This window comes from Phyllostomus hastatus, unplaced genomic scaffold, assembly GCF_019186645.2.
Source record: "Phyllostomus hastatus isolate PE091 unplaced genomic scaffold, TTU_PhHast_1.1 phas_contig_1039, whole genome shotgun sequence".
NCBI lineage: Eukaryota > Metazoa > Chordata > Mammalia > Chiroptera > Phyllostomidae > Phyllostomus > Phyllostomus hastatus.
In genome coordinates, this window is record NW_025333509.1 from 48,485 (window position 1) to 65,126 (window position 16,642).

Genomic DNA, 16,642 nt, shown 5'->3' on the forward strand with positions numbered 1-16,642 from the left:
GGGAGAATCCCAAAAATGATTTTGTTTGTGTGCGTTATAGCTATCAATATTTACCATACAAGGAATAAAACAGTTTGACAAAGTTTTTAATTCATTTAGAATAGTATTAATAAACTATGTTAACAGAAATAATATTTTTTGTGAAAAAATAGCCATTTCACAAAAAAAACAAAAACAAAACAAAACAAAACAAACAACATAGTGAGAAGAGTGAATCTGCTTATATTTATAGTTTGCAAGGCTCACTTCTTGTCTGTATCCTTGGAAGTCTGCTGGATTTTCATATTTGTGTCTGCATTAAATCTCTTTTTTTGTTGCAGTATATAATAAAATATTCAGCCTCACACAAATACAGAGGAGGAACATTTTGAAAACCTTTTCAGATAAGTGTGGATATCCAGCTTTCATCATACCCTAAATCCTCACAAGTGGTAGTTCCTCAAAAGCTCTTTACAAAATGGAACCTGAAACAAATCCATTGAGTATCTCCTATCCTGTTATATTACTTGAGTGGCTCTTGTACTGATGCAGGATTATTTGAAAGTAATGCCTTGTTTCACTAAGTGATAGAGATCTCCCAGTGTTGATGCATTTAATGACACACCATGAAAAATCACTTTTGTTAACATTACCGCAGATCCCACGTTGGTGGAAACGGCTGTCAGCTCTGGGAAGCTGTCTGGCTGCTGTGGTGAGACACACCTTTGCCAGAATCCTGGTTTTCCTCAGAGAGCTTCCATTCCATTCAGACAACAAGTGCTGTCAAGTGTCAACTGCCTGCTGACTTTCCTTGAGGGAGAAGCTCACGTTCATTTGAGAGAGTGTTCGGCCAGTTCACCACACCTCAGTCATCACAGGTTCTGTGTCTCTCATTCTCTTAAGTGAACTTGCTGTTCCGTGAAGAAGAGGCTGACTCAGCTCTCACAGGTCACTTTCCTGGGTTCATGGCACTTGGGGATGTAGCAGAGTGTGTTTGTGTACTTTCCCAGTCATTATAGGAGACATGGTATTTTTTTAATTCTCCATTTTCGTTAAGGACAGTTAAGAATTAATCCATTTATATACTGAATTCAAGATACAATTATTTTAATTTTTTAAATTTTTCAATGACAGTTGATGTATAATATTATATTAGTTTAAGGTGTACGACTCTATGAATAGACATTTAAATAAATTACAAACCAATCACTCTGATAAATCCAGTACCCACCTGACACCATATGTAGTTATTACAATATTAATGACTGTATTCCCTGTGCTGCACTTTACATCCCCATGACTGTTCTGTACCAATGTGTCCTTCTTAATCCCTTCACCATTCTACCCAGCCCACTCAGCCCCCTCCCATCCCGCAACCATCAGTCTGTTCCCTGTGTCTATGAGTCTGTTTCTGTTCCGCTTGATTACCGTATGTGTTAGATTCCCTATGCAGGCTCAGTCACCTGGCGTTTGTCCTTCTCTGTCTGACTGTTTCACTCAGCACCGTGCCCTCCACTGTGTTGTTGCCCATGGAGAGACGTCATTCTTTGTGTGTGTGTGTGTGTGGCTGAGTCAGACTTTGTTGTGCATATGCACCAATTTTTTAAAATCATATCATCTCTTGATGGACACTTAGGTAGCTTCCATATGTTGGCTTTTGTAAATAACACTGCAATGAACATGTGGATGTGTATGTCTTTTTGGTTAGTGTTTTGGGTTTCTTCAGATAAATACCAAGAAATGGAAATGGCGGGCCCTTCTTTCCCTCTTGTTATATCGCCTTTGTTGAAGTCTGTGTTGTCTGGTGGAAGGACTGCTATCCCCAGGTGTTTGTTTGTTTGTTTCCTTGTCCATAAAATACCTTTTTGCATCGTTTTACTTTCTATCTCTGTCTTTTGATGAGAATTGAGTCTCTTGTAGACAGCATATCTGAGGGTTGTTCTGTTATTCATTCAACCACCATGTGTCTTTATATTACAGCAATTAATTTACTTTCATTTAAAGTAATTTTTGATGGATATGTACTTATAGCTATTTCATTATTCATGTTTGTGCTTAGTTTTCTTCTTCATTTTAAAGAGGACCCTTGAGCATTTCTTGTAATACTGGTTGAGCAGTTAAACTGCTGTAGCTTTTTCTTCTCTGTGAAGCTCTTTATCTGTCCTTCAGTGAAAAATGAAAGCTTTGCTAATCTGTTTTGACCTGAAAAATTTCTGTTGCGATATCAGTTGGCAGTCTTACCACAGCTCCCTTGTAGGTAACTAACTGATTTTATCTTGGTGCTTTTAAAATGATCTCCTTGTCTTTAACTTTTGGCATTTTAATGATGTTTCTTGGTGTGGGCCTTTTTGGGTTCATCTTGTTTGGGACTCTGCAGTTTCTGGACTTCTATGGCTACTTCCTTTATCAGGTTAGAGAAATTTTCCAAATCATTGTTTAAAACATACGGTTTTGATTCTTTGCTTACTCTCCTCTCTTTTTGGGCACCAGCATAATGCAAATATGGGTATGCTTGAAGTTATTCCAGAGGCTCCTTATACTATCCTTAATTTTTTTGGTATTCTTTTTCATTTTGCTGTTCTCATTGGGTGTTTTTCTGCTTCTTATCTTCTCAAACTCTTATTTCATCCTGTGTTTCATTAACTCTATTGTTGATTCCCTACAATGAGTTGTTCATGTCAGTAATTGAACTTTTCACTTATAATGTTTTGTAATGTTTTCTATCTCCATTTTTATGTGCCCTATCTGTTTGCTGAGCTCCACACTGATGCCATCTACTCTTCCCCTGAGTTCACTGAGCACCCTTATAAGCAGTGTTTTGAACTCTGCATCTGGTAGAATGCTTGTCCCCATTGTGTTTAGTTCTCCTAGAGTTTTGTTCTGTTCTTTCATTTGGGACATGATGCTTTGCTTCCTATTTAGGCAGCTTTCCTGTGTTTCTTTCTGTGTGTTAGACAGAGCTGCAGCATCTCCTGGTCTTTGTAGAGTGTCCCCATGCAGTAGGTGTCCCAGAGGGCCCAGTGCTGCAGCCACCCTGGTGACCCAACCAGGGCACTCTTGGTGCACCCCCTTGTGGGCCATGTGCACCCTGCTGTTATAGTTGAGTCAGTACTGCTGTTGGCAATGGAAAGGATTTATCCCCAGGCTGATCAGCTGTGAGGACTGGCCGCAATCACCGTGGAGGCTCTGGTGCCCGCTGAGTCTGCCCCTTGAGTGTGTTTCTGTGGAGGTGGTTGAGTGATGCTTTTTCCTGGTCTGAAGCACTCCATCAGTGGTGCTGGCTCAAGGTCCTCTTGGGAGCTGCAGGCCACAGTCAGCTACCACCTATGCCTGGCCTGGGGCTGCCCAGCATGAGCAACAAAGCAATCTGGAGATGGCTGCTCCTTGTGCTGGGCTTGGAGGTGCCTGGGAGAGGCCAAGCTGCAAACCAAGGCCAGCTGCCACTAGCACCAGACCTGGGGCCACTTAGCTGGAGGTACAGGGCATGCCTAGGCCAGATACTGCTTGTTTGAGACACTTTAGGAAAATCTGTAGCATGAGCCAAGACACGCAGTTTGCATGGAAATATCACTAGAAAGAGCAATGGGGGGCCCGTTAGTTGGGTGGGGTGGTGTTTGGGGAATCATCAGGGTGTGGCAAGGAGTGTGAGCCAGGTTGTTGGAGACTCAGATATGGTGCCCACCTGCCAGCTCTGAGTGGGGGAGGGCTCGGAAAAGGACAATGGTCTCTGTCAGTACTTGTGTCTGGGAGACAGCTGCCCTCAGCTCTCACTCTGATGCCAGAGAATCCAGTTGCTCCCGGTATGTTCCTGGTTCCTTCTGAGCTGCCATTCCAACACCAGAGCTCGGAGCATGTCTGTGGGTGTGCAGACCTTTAAGAGGAACTGCCTGGGACTCCAGAGCCTGTGTGTCACTCAGCCACCATCACCGCTAGTTCTTCCAGCCAGAAGTTGTGGAGACCTGACCTCCTGGCACAGAAACTCTGGGCTGAGGAGTGTCATTTAGGGCAGGGATGCCTCACTCCTCAGGGGCGCCTCCACAGCTGAGATACCCCTTTCAATTTTTATCAACCACATGCAAGTGTGGGACCAGGCTGCTCTGCATGTGTCCCCTCCTTTCAGTCTCAATGTGGCTTCTTCCATTCCCTGGCTGTAGGGCTTGTGTTCAGCTAGATTTCAGGTGGTTCTGAATGGTGGTTGTCTGTAGTGAAGTTGTGATTTTGATGTGGTCCTGGGGTGATGAAAATACCACATTTACCTACACAGCCATCTTGATGGGAAGCTGAGATATTTTGTAAATGTTTAGTTAAGGATGATGATTTAGTAAAGATAATACTTTTCAATCCCTTGACTGCATCATTCTAAAGTGACACTGGTTTTGTTTTCTTGTCTGTGAGGGGTGGTGGTGAAGAATGCCTGCTTAGCAGTTGGGTGTCCCGGCCTCCATTCCTGCTGAGTTTACCTCCATGCACATGTGAGCACAGTGACAAAGCAAGGATGTCCTTAATCCTACGAAAATAAATTGGACCTCATAGATCCCATGGAAGGGCCTTAGAAACCTCAAGGGTTCCACAGAACACACTGTGAGAATGGTTGTTCTGAGTAAACCAGGGGAGTCTCCCTACTGGCCCCGGCCTTGTGTCCCTCCTCACTTCCTAGAACCCCTCTCCCTGAGGTGGGATCCCTGCCTCCCCCACCCTCTGCTGAAAGCATTGCCCCTGAGTTGTACTAAGAGAAAGGTCACCCCTTGGAAATGAGATTTCCGAGAGTGTCTTCAGTCTGGGAAAGGAGATGGGGAGACAGGTGTTTCCTGTTTGAACTGAATACAGTTTGTGCTTGAAGGCACCAAGCCCACAGGTAACCTAGTTTGGTTTGTTATACAGCAGCTTGAAATGTACTCATGTCCCAGACAGAAATGTGGTGTCGTCTGTCAGAGAGATATTGGCCCCTTCATTTTTCATGGGTCTAGTGCTGTGACTGGAAACCCAGACAATATGAAGAGCAGTTCTGTCCAATAGAGCATTCTGGAACAAGGGATTTTTCTGTGTCAGCATGTCCAAAATGCCAGCCACTGGCTGCAGGTGGCTGGTATTTTTGTGAGTGCTCTCTGCCTTGTGTTTGTCTGTGTTTAGACAAAATGCAGTGTGGTGTCATTTTCTCTCAGTTTGTCATGGTCTCGGGATGTCCTTGTCTGATGCTGATGTTCTGTGAGACCACGTGTGTCCAACTGGAGAGTAACCCGGCCCAGCAGTGAGCAAAAGGCCAGCTCCTGGCAACACGGGGCCTCACCCTAAGCGCCACATAGGTTCCGATGTTGGGGCTGCTTTTCCTTTTTTCTTAAATTCAGTATCAGCTGCTGCTGCCCACCGCTCCCCTGGCTGATAATCTCAAGGACAGAAAGAAGTTCCTATCTGACATGGGGATGTGGGTGCGCTCTAGAGCGAGCTGCCCCAGGTCTCTGTCTGGAGGGTTTTTATCGCTCTTCTCTGGGTGAGAATCTTAGGGGAGGCTGTCAGCAGAATATTCATCAGTTTTCCAGGGGTGATTTTAATACACTGATGCATCAAAATGAGCGCATAGTTGGGTTGGGGATTATCCTCTGGTCAGCTCTACTGGTTTACTTTTATCTTAGTTCTGTCTGGCTCTAATTTTTTGTTGTTGTTGTTGTTGTTGTTGTTATTTGTCCCCCTGACTTCATCTGGCCTTGGGTTCATCTGGTACAAATGGCATTAATTGGGTCTCTGTTGCTTGTATTACAACCAGAGTGATTTACACTATGCATTCTCCTGTTAAAAAAGAAACATACAAACAATTTGTTCTCAAGTGTCTTTGGTTAGGAGAGATAAGGTCTTGTAATTCATCAGTTGACTGTAAGTTGTTCAGACTGTTTGGCCTTCCTTAATTTCCTTGTGCAGTTTCCCCATTCCACTTGCACAGTTTTCCTTGCTTCTTACTATCCTGCCTTGCTGTGACTCTGCACTCCATACAAGTGAACTGTTGCAATGTTCCAGAATGTTCTGTGATAGGAGGCTGCTGGGCTCAGAGCTTAGGAGGACAACAAGGGGCAGTGTACCTTAGCTATCAAATCCTCAGGCAAGTTCATCATCCAGCATGGATTTCAAGGTCTCCACTAAATCAGAATTAGAGTCTGGAGACAGAATGCAGAGCAAGAGTAGGACTCTGGTTCTGTGACTCTGGCACTGTCGTTGGGGAGATGGGCCATTAGCAGAAATGACAAAGGGGAATGTAATCATGACCCAGTGCTGTGAGGGAAAGGTTCCTGATTTCACGGAAACAGATGAACAGGGCATCTATGGGTCTCCTTCCACTGGTTTCCATCTTATCTGAAAGATGTAAAAGATAATGGCATTTAAAATAGGACAATTATGCCCAATCATAGAATATGAAAGATCTCTTGGAAATAAAAATATCATCATAGAAATGAATAATTCAGTAGGTGAATGAACTGGTAGATTCATATTGTTCTCCTACTAAGTGATACAATTGGAAAAGCGTGGGGAAGCTGGAGAAAAGATTTCTTAGTCTGTCAGTCAAGGGATCCCAACAAGTTTATAACATCTGTCTAGAAATAATGATGAATAAGAAATGATTTTTAATGTTTTTAAGAATATTTCTCAAAGTTCACAGATAAAAAATTACATTTTGAATGGCCTAATCAAAATGTAATTCTCACTACAGCAGATAAAAACAGACTCACACAGTGGCACGTCATGATGGATTTCAGAAAGAGGGTGGGAAGAGACCTTGAAAACTTCAAGAGGCAGCAAATATGGGCCTGGAGACTAGAAGACATTTATGCAATGCCTTCCACTTGCTGCAGAAAAAAATTATTTCCAACACATAGTTCCACATCAAGTCAAGATGTGAATAAGGGCTAGGATAGCCTACAGTTTCTTCATGTATTTAGAGTTTTAATGGCTAACTTTTCACATTCCCTGATGGAAAATACTATCGGGCAAAGTGGGGAAAATGAGGAAGTAAATAAAAGAAGAGGAACATGTGGGATCCAGGTGACAGGGGATCCAGAACAGGAGAGGCCAGGGCTGCCTGAGGAGAGGTGAGGGACATCCAGGATGTCCACCTGCTCCAGGTGTGCAGAGACCCAGGCCACCTGTGCCAAGACCGAGGGCTGTGAACAGGTGTCTGCAGAAATGAAAGTGGCTGAATATCTGATATGTTCGAACATGTGCTCATGAAGATGTAGACTCTGGAACAAGTTGTGGAATGAACGTGTGAAACCAGACAGAATGGCCCCATGGCTGACGTATGATCAGATACAATGTTAAGCCACCGCCTACCCCAGTGCTGACCGATAAATGGAGACCTCGAGCCTCAGTCCCTTAGTGTCTTCTACAACCCATTGCCTAGAAGCCATCGGGGAGTCAGATCTCAGAGCAACACCTTACCTGTGACTTCGGGTTTGGTGCCACTTCCTTAAATATACCCTTCCTTTCCTATTTATCTCTTTTGTTTCCTTCCTTCCTTCCTTCCTTCCTTCCTTCCTTCCTTCCTTCCTTCCTTCCTTCCTTCCTTCCTTCCTTTCTTTCTTTCTTTCTTTCTTTCTTTCTTTCTTTCTTTCTTTCTTTCTTTCTTTCTTTCTTTCTTTCTTTCTTTCTTTCTTCCTCACTATAGAACTATTTTCCCATTGACTTCAGAGAGAGAGAGGAACGGAGAAAGAGAAACATTGATGTGAGAGAGAAACATGTTTGGTTGCCTGCTTCCCATGGGCACCTAGGTGGAGGATTGTACCCTAAACCTAAGTGTGTCCACTGACCAGGGCTTGAAACCACAACCTTGTGTTGTGGAGTGCTGCACAGGACAACACTCCAACCAACTGAGCTGTCTGGCCAGGCCTGGCAAAAATTCTTTGGTGAACTGTGTGTCTAGAATATTGATCACTTTTTATTGAGGTATTGTTTTCTTATAGTTGAGTTTGAAAATTCTTATGTATAGTCTAAAATAAGTGATTTGCAAACATTTTTCCCCAGGCTGTGGCTTGAGCTCTTTTTACAGACATTAATGCACAGATATATTTTCCTGGGATGAGAAATCATAAGTGACTCACTGTGAAGGCAAGTCCTCCTGGGAGAGGACTTAGGTGACTGAGGGGGCAGGGGGACAAAGTGACTCATTTATTTTGTGTATTCCTGAGTGTCTTTTGAATTGTCTTATATGTGCATTAAAAATGTTTTTGAAGAACAAGTTACATAAAATCCCTTCACTCACAAAACTCCTGACAGATCTACCTCAGATTGCAATTTAAGATCCAGGTTCTGATCCTATCCTCTGGAACCAACCATTTGCTTTAGAAAGTCCACTGCTGATAAAGATGGCTAAAACATGTAGACAAATCTTCCCATTAAAATAGTAAAAAATGCCATGTATAATACAAAAACCAGCTTCTTAAAAGCAATGAAGATTTGATGAGATACAAATGACCACACCCCAGAAGAAGGGAAAGACCCAGCTTGGCCTCCACAGAGAGCAGCGCCCTGAGTGAGCAGTGGGGGAAGGTGTGCAAGTTCATTGCCCAGAGCCCAGACATGGAGCCCAGCACTGTCAGCTCTGTGCTGAGCTCTTGACTTTCCTCTCCATCTGCCTTCCCTTTTATACAAGTCAACAAAGTGTTTTTAGTTGCCTTCCATGAGAGAGCATCTTGCATCCCCATATGAGAAGGGGGAAGACTGGAGAAAGGCCGAGTGAGTGCTGGTGAGAATTCCTTTGCAAATGGGACAAAAACAGTGCAAAGTGGATTGTGACCTGGAGATATTCCTGAAGATGGCTCGGCTAGGTCTGGAGGGCAGTGATCCAGTCCAGGCAGAGGTTTCCATAAATCTAGCCTCATTGCTTCAGAATGAATCAACCAGGGAATAGTTACAGATACATGATAGGTATGCCATGCACGTGTTCTTGATTTTAGAAGGAAATTCACTGAAGCTACCTACCCAAAGGGACAATGAGCTCTCTTATAAGGTGACAGGGCACAAAAGCAGAAGACTAGAGGCTTTAAAACCTGCTTGGAGCTGAAACATCTTAACATCAGCAGGATGACAGCATTGTCAAATGCTAGCTACTCTTTTTCAGGGTGAAAGGGGCCAGCAACCTGCTGCTCATGGGATCCAAAGAAAATGTACCTGGGTGTGGTCATCAGAGGAAATCAGCTTCAAGCATTTGCTGCCATGCTGATGTCTCACCAAAAGCAACCTCAGCTGATGGTTCTAGCATCTTGGACAGAGCTGTTACTGAAGCAATGTGTTGTCTGCAAGCAAATTATAAAGTAATGTTACCTCTGAAGAGCTTGAGGATCTTTAGAGATCCCTGCAGCCAGGGCAGAAAAGTTAGCTTCGCAAAGGATAACAGAAGGACGTATGAATGGATTTCTTGATCAGATTGGTGGTATAGTTTATTTTGAAACCCTGGAAGTCCTGCTAACATGGGACAAACATCCAGTCACTTCATTTGCAGGTAAATAACCTTTTGGAGAGAATTATTCAGACAGCACCAGAAGGCACAGCACAAACCATGGACACCCAGAAAGACCAGAGACTCCTGGCAGAACTGTGCACACTACACCTTCTTATGCTGTACAGATTAGTGTCACTGTCTGCAAAGCATTTACACAGACATTTCAATCCCTTTCACTCGGGATTCCATGGAAAGGAGACGTTATTAAAGCAGGATATACAAGCATTTAAAATGTGAATTCCCATATATTCAGGGTCTCTGTGCATCAGGCTGACTCAGATGTTTCAAAGGGTTTTTCTTTAAACAGGTAAGTGAATATCTGTGGCTAAAATTGTTTGGGATTTGTGATAACGTTGTCATTGTGTGAAACTTAAGTGCTTTGTGTCTCTCCAAATGTGGTTATTCTAATAAATGGGGAAGTGAGCAAAACCAAAGTAGTGTTTTGTGTTTTAAAAAATAAATTAAGAAAACCCGAGTGTGAACAGAACCCCATGTCCAAATTTCAGTGAAAAAGCAAAACTTTATGTGGCAAATGTATACGTGGCCACTTTATCTCTTTGTAATGGGATCTTATCCATCCAATGAACAAAGTTCTCAGAGGGCCAACCGTGTAAAACAAATCTGCGCAGGTAAGAGGAAGCAATTCAAAGGAACTACCTGATTTTCTCTGTATTATGACAGCACATTGCAGACATATCGGGGGGAAAGATACAAAACAATGGTTAAAACAATTTTTTCATTTCCCAAAGTCTTTCTCTTCATCCATGAAATAAAATCTTTGCCCACAAAAGAGTAATATGAATCTAGACCAATACTGGATTATGTGGTAAACCAATACCTTGGTAAGTCAAGTGTCACCCACATTCACATTGAGGTAAATTTGTGGAAAATGCTCAATATTCCTGAAAAAAGGGTGATTCCTTTTAACAGGTGCACTGATCAATGGGGAGACATATTTCTTCTATAGTTTTATGGATCTTTATCAAGCTCATCATATTCTGGATTGACTTGAAGATCTTCCAGTGAAGCACCAGTTTCAAACTGACCTTCTAAGATTGTTGTGGATTTTATCTAAGAAATGGTACTGAGTACATAGTTACTAAGTAGTTACTGTTGAAGCTGACTTTGTATTCACATCTCTACTGTGGTTTCCACACCACAAGAGCACACCCAGGAGTTCTAGGTCCCTGAGGACCAGCAGGGTGGAGCTGACACTGGGGAAACAGGAAACCAGAAATGAAGCTGCCTGCATCAACCACAGATAAGTCTAAAAAGGCAGTGATGTGAGTGTAAAAATGGAACTCAGCACGTGGGAGGTGAGAAAGGTGACCACCAGCATCCACACTGTGTGGGTGACTCTGGCCACTGGAAAACATTGGTGGTGGCTGCGGGGGTGTGAATGTGCTGCAGACTCTGGTGGTGTCTGTGCAGGTGAAGCACCATGGAGATGCTGGCCCAGACCGTGAGGACAGTGCACATGACACAGGACATGAGCACAGGATGGCTCCCTCAGGCTCGTTTGGTGACCAGGGACAAACATGGCAAATACTGAGTTGTTTCTCATGAGCAGCAGTGGGCAGGAGCAGAGAAAGTGTCCCCTGTCCCTTGGGAGGAGCTGACTTAGAGTCTCATTGTCACAGTGGTGCAGGGACATCTGTGCCAGGGTCTCCAGTCATGGTGTTTCCTGCTGGGCACATTCTTTAAGCTCCTCCTCTTGTCAGAGCTTGTCCCTAAGTCCCTCACACTGTCATCCCTGTGACCTAGGCTGGTCTGCCTGTGCATTCTAGTCCCACAACTCTCCCTGCTCATGGCCTCAGGTCTGTTCTGTAGCTTCTTCTGAAAAAAAAAAAAAGAGCCTCCATACCTCACATATAAATTCTTTTTGTTCAAATTAGAAAACTTTGGGTTGCATTATTTGTATTTGTTCCAGAAATCACTCAGGGTGGTCATTGCAGAGAACAAGCATTCTGAGACTTTCATTATGTTGAACTGAGAGCCACTTTCTAAATCTTCCTCTGACTTTACCCCACGGTAGAGAAAACAGCACATACCTTCCACCCTCGTATGACAGTATATGAACTACCTTTGCATCCCCAGTTGTGGGGAAAAACATTCACATGCGGATTTAAGTCCTTTCCCCAACGTGGTCCCTAGCTCATCACTGAATTGTGTGGTTCAAAATCTCTCTGAAACCAGGATGGCTTATGAGCTTGTTACAAAATACTCAAATCTCCCCCAAAATGCTGTCGGGATGTTGGGCATGATGTCCAAGTTAGCACTTTTTTAAACTTTAAATATATTTTTTATTTTTCAAAACATTTGAAATACAGTATTTATTAGTTTCATCTGTAAAGCACAGTGATTAAACACTTATATAGCTTGTTAATTAATCTCCCTGATAAATCTAGTACACATCTCACACCATATGTGATTATGACAACATTATTGACTATGTTCTCTAAGCTGTACTTCACACCTGAAAATAAATGTCCAGGGCTGATACAGGGCAACCATCATATTTTCACTGACTTGGGTGGAAGTTATAAGAGGGGCTAAAGAGGGTGAGTATAGAAGTGGTGAAGAGCACAGCAGGACAATCTCAGAATATCTCCCTGTAAATTCCTGATGAATGACAAACACCAAATGGTGAATCTGTGATGGGGAAACATGGCCGTCACCAGGCTGGGGAGTCACCAGGATGAACGTTCCCACTGTTGGGACAGGTGGGTGCAGTGTCCAGTCCTGGTTATTCCTCTTCTACAGTCCTTGCTCCCTTGGTGGCCTCATCCACGCTCACAGCTTTAATGTCATCATCACCTCCACACCTATCTCTCCAGCCCAGACATTTCTCCTCAAGGTCCCCACAGTCATTGGTCCAACCTGAGAGATCACTGGTGTTTCTAACAGACATCTCAACTTGACCTTCTCTTCAGCTGAACACTTGAAATGCCCACCACCTCCCCCACACATGCTCTGCCAGAGTCTTCCCCATCTCTGCTGATGTAACCCCATCTTTCTGCTGGCACAGTACAAACATGGGGTGCCCTTCTTGACTCCTTTCCCATACCCCAGATTGAATCCTTAGGAAATGCTGTGAAATCCATCTTCCCAATGCATTCAGTGTTCAGTCCCTTCCCACTGTTTCCACCACTCACAGCCACATCAAAACACCCAGCTCCTGCAGCCTGGAACCCTGGGAGCTTCCCCACACCTCTCCCTCCTGCCTCGCTGGTCCCTTGTCTCCTGATTCTGTTCTCAGCTCAGCAGCCAGACTGACCCTGTGGCCCGAGGGCTCTCTCTTGGGGAGGAACTCTCAGAGGAAGCCACTAGGGACATTGGCTCCTTGGCCATGACCTTCCAGGACTCAGCATCTGCAGAATGAGAACAGTGTCTGCAGTGGATTAAGGATCCTGGATGCTAAAACAGTTACTGCTATAAGCAGGTATTCCTCACATTCTGATTGGTCAGCTTTCTGAACCCCACATGGATACCCCTGTGGGGGGCCTGAAACTTGGGGTGACTCGTAGGCAACAAAGTGGCCCTTGGTTAGAATCAGGGGATTCAACCAGCCACAGGCAGAGGCTCCAAAAAGTCACATTCGGATATGCGGGAAGGAACCCTTAATTGCACATGGAGCACAGGTGGTCACAGGGAACATCACTGGGGAGCCATGTGGTCCCTTTGTCCAGTGGCAGTCTTTCCCACTCGGGTTGTCTCCCCACTTCATGGTACATTTATGAACGTAAAGTGACTTCGAACAGCTTAACAATGGGGTGAAGGTGTAGATAAAATAACACCTACTGGAAACAAAATCTCTTAGAGCTTTTATTTTTTTTTGAAAGATTTTATTTATTTATCTTTAGAGAGAGGGGAAAGGAAGGTGAAAGAGAGAGAAACATCAATGTGTAGTTGCCTCTCCCACATCCTCTACTCGGGACCTGGCCTGCAACCCAGGCATGTGCCCTGACTGGGATTTGAACTAGTAACCGTGTGGTTCTCAGTCCGGCACTCAATCCACTGAGCCACACCAGCCAGGACTGGAGCTTTTAATCTAAATCACTTCAGAAAACATATAGAAAGAGGATATATGTGATATATACCTATAGGATATATGTTTTATACATGTGTATACATGTGGCTTATTTTAAAAGAAAGATTTCTGTAACTAAAAAAATAAAATAAAAGGAAAGGAAAATCATATCTGTCGTTGTCTCCCAAGCCTGCACAATGTGGCCATGATCTAATGTCTCCCAACCACTCTATTCTACTCCGGCCATGCTGGCCTCGTGGGTGTTCCAAAACCACATGGGGTGCGGGGGCTCCCTTTAAGGAGATCACCTGTCTGGAAGGAGCCTGCCCCAGACCTCCTGCTGGGTAATTGCTCCTGTCCTTCTCATTGCTCCTCCAAGGCCACCTTCCCATGAGGCCCCATGCTGACCACTCAAATTCTAACAGGCCTCCTCCCTCTCCCAACACACCCCAGTGTGTCCCCTTCTCCACAGCACCTCCCACCTGCTCATGGGAACTCTTTCCTCACTGTGGTCACAGGGTACAGTGTGTCCCTTTGCCACACAACATGGGCTCTGTGAGGCCAGCCATTCAGCTTATTCTTAGTTCCCCAATGCACAGACCCACTGCATTTTATAGCAATTCACAGATGTTGTGGTGTTTTTAAAAATCCTTACCCAAGAATATATTTTTATAGATTTGAGAGAAAGGGAGAGAGAAATATCAATAGGGCCTCCTGTATGGATGGACCTTGAGAATATCATGCTAAATGAAATAACTTGGTAAGAAACAATTAAGAACCCTATGATTTCACTCACATGTGGGATATAAACCTGGAACTCATGGACACAGACAGCAGTGTGGTAGCTCCCAGAGGGAAGGGGGTTGGGGGAGGAGGGTCCTCATACCTGGTGAGGGAAGATGGTTTGACTTGGGTGGTGGGCACCCAGTGCGATGTACAGATCCTGTATCATAGAAATGCACACCTGAAACCTACACGATCCTCTTAACCAAGTGTACCCCAATATATTTAATAAGAACACACCCCAATATATTTAATAAAAGAGCTCTAATAATTTAATTAAGAAAACAAAAATAGGTATAATGTTTACAGAAAAAAAGAAGCTATAAAAATACCCAAAACATAGGGGTTGTGGACCAGACTCAGGCCTGAACCCAGGCTGACACACCCACAGGAAGCCCTCACTGAGCACAGTCCTGGAGCCACCACAAGGCCTGGGTGATGCTCGAGACCCTGGGATCCCAGGTTCTGGTGGGACAAGGTTCTCCTGAAGCAGCTAAGGCAAAGCAGCAACCAAGATGATCCAGATGAGAAATGACCAGGATGGGGATGGCTTCACCCCAACTCGGCTAGGACAGGACTGTCCCCAGGGGAGAGGACTCAGATCCCTATGGGGAGATTGGCCCGGTGACCAGCTCCTCATGTGATGCTGATAAGGATGCAGACAGGTTCCGATGCCAGTTGCAGAAACAGCAGGCAGGGATCCCTAAAGTCCTAAGGGGAGGCTGCAGTGACTGTTTTTAGCAACAGGTCCCATAGAAAGTATCTCTTACGCTGGGGAAGAAAGTTGTCATGAACAAATTCAGGTCAGTCTCAGAAGTGTCACATTCTTCCACAGCCCACCACATGCTCAGAATGTCCCACTATGAGAATCCCCAAAACCTGTTGTGCCCCTCAGTCCCAACGTCCCCACCTTCTGCACTCAGGGTCTCACCTTTAGGAGCTGAGAGAAACACATCAAAGCCCTGGGCACTGTCGTTGCCTGGGGAAGACACAATAGCAGAGTTAGGGGTGAGGGATCCCCTCTCATAGACTCCAGCCCACACTCTCCCAAGGGTCCCAGATGTCACCTCCCCAACACCCAGACTTACAGGCAGCCTGAGCATAGCTCTTCCTGCATCTGCCTGTGGGAAGAAAACCTACTGTGAGAAGTCAGGGAGAAGGCTGGGTCCCTTGACGCTAAAGGAGCCCCACACTCCTGAAGCACAGGGAAGGTTCCAGAACTGTGACTGAACACTCAGGAAATATGGGGAAAGTACACGTGTGTGGAGTGGACCAACTGAGCTTCTAGACATCTGTCCTTAGCAAGGACCTTCCCCTTTGACCTATGAGACTGGGAATCAGTCCCCATCACTAGAACCATCTGGTGATAAAAGTGTCCCTCACTTTCCCATGGACCTCAGTAAAGAGTCAGTGTTGGGAAATAGGCCCCAGATGGACAAGCATCTGTGTGGGGACACGATGCCCATTAAGGAGGCAGAGCACACTTCCACCTGGGCTTGACCCCCAGGGGGACAGGGAATTCAGCCCCACCCCTTGCCCACCTAAGCACTTCCTCTTCCACAGCACAGCTCCAGTGACCACAGCTACAAGGAGACCCAGGGCAGCAGCGATGACCACGATGGTGATGGTGGTCTGAGGAGGGGGGTCTGTGAGGGGAAGGTGAGAGGTCAACCTCAGGCCTGAGTCCTGACCCTGCTCAGGGACACCCTGAGGAGAGGCTCTGTGCCCACATCCCCTCCTCACCCCATCTCAGGGTCAGGGGCTCAGGCAGCCCCTGGTGCTGCACATGGCATGTGTATCTCTGCTCCTCTCCAGGGGGCACGGCCACAGCTGCCCACTTCTGAAAGGTCCCGTCCCCTGCAGGCCTGGTGTCCACTAGCTCCATGTCCTCAGTCAGGTCCTCCTCTTCACGCTGCCAGGTCAGGGTGATGTCCGCAGGGTAGAAGCCCAGGGCCCAGCACCTCAGGGTGACCTCGTGGTCAGAGATGGGGTGGTGGGTCACGTGTGTCTTTGGAGGGTCTGAGGGGACAGTGAGAAAATTCAGGAATTCTGCATGGTCATGGGACACTCCAGCAGTGCTCATGTGACCACCCTGAGAGTGGACAGGACAGTGGGGGTGGGGAAAGGGAGAGCAACACCCAGACACCAGCCTGGACAGAGACATCTGGGATAATGTCCTATTTCTTGGAAAGTTCCAGAATCAGGGTGAGAACCTAGGGTAGGAGTGTGCAGGTCTCTAGGGGGAGACACAGACTCAGGTGGAGGCTGATGACTCAGAAAGGCCAGAGTCAGGCTCCAGGGAAGGTCTCAGCCCCAGAACCAGGGAGAGCGTCCTGGTGCAGCAGGTGCTGCAGGGTGTGAGGGAA

At 45.4% G+C, this 16,642-nt stretch overlaps 1 protein-coding gene and 1 pseudogene across 1 annotated transcript; one reads left to right on the forward strand and one right to left on the reverse strand.

The window, feature by feature from the left end:
- Positions 1-8,641: 8,641 nt before the first annotated feature.
- On the forward strand, positions 8,642-14,764 carry LOC123815769 (annotated as a pseudogene).
- On the reverse strand, positions 14,526-16,374 carry LOC123815765 (putative HLA class I histocompatibility antigen, alpha chain H). The gene is made up of 5 exons (XM_045834336.1): positions 16,020-16,374; positions 15,818-15,922; positions 15,365-15,397; positions 15,208-15,255; positions 14,526-15,047 (listed from the first exon to the last, which is right to left on the reverse strand). Exons 1-5 carry the CDS (start codon positions 16,357-16,359, stop codon positions 15,043-15,045), a joined length of 531 nt encoding a protein of 176 aa, XP_045690292.1. The 5' UTR covers positions 16,360-16,374; the 3' UTR covers positions 14,526-15,042.
- Positions 16,375-16,642: the final 268 nt, after the last annotated feature.

Coding starts and splice junctions, on each gene's coding strand:
- LOC123815765 (XM_045834336.1), bottom strand. CDS start 16,359: ATGAGCACTGCTGGAGTGTCCCATGACCATGCAGAATTCCTGAATTTT. Junction 15,923..16,019: donor GCCCCTGACCCTGAGATGGG/GTGAGGAGGGGA, acceptor TTCCCCTCACAG/ACCCCCCTCCTCAGACCACC. Junction 15,398..15,817: donor GTGGAAGAGGAAGTGCTTAG/GTGGGCAAGGGG, acceptor TTCTTCCCACAG/GCAGATGCAGGAAGAGCTAT.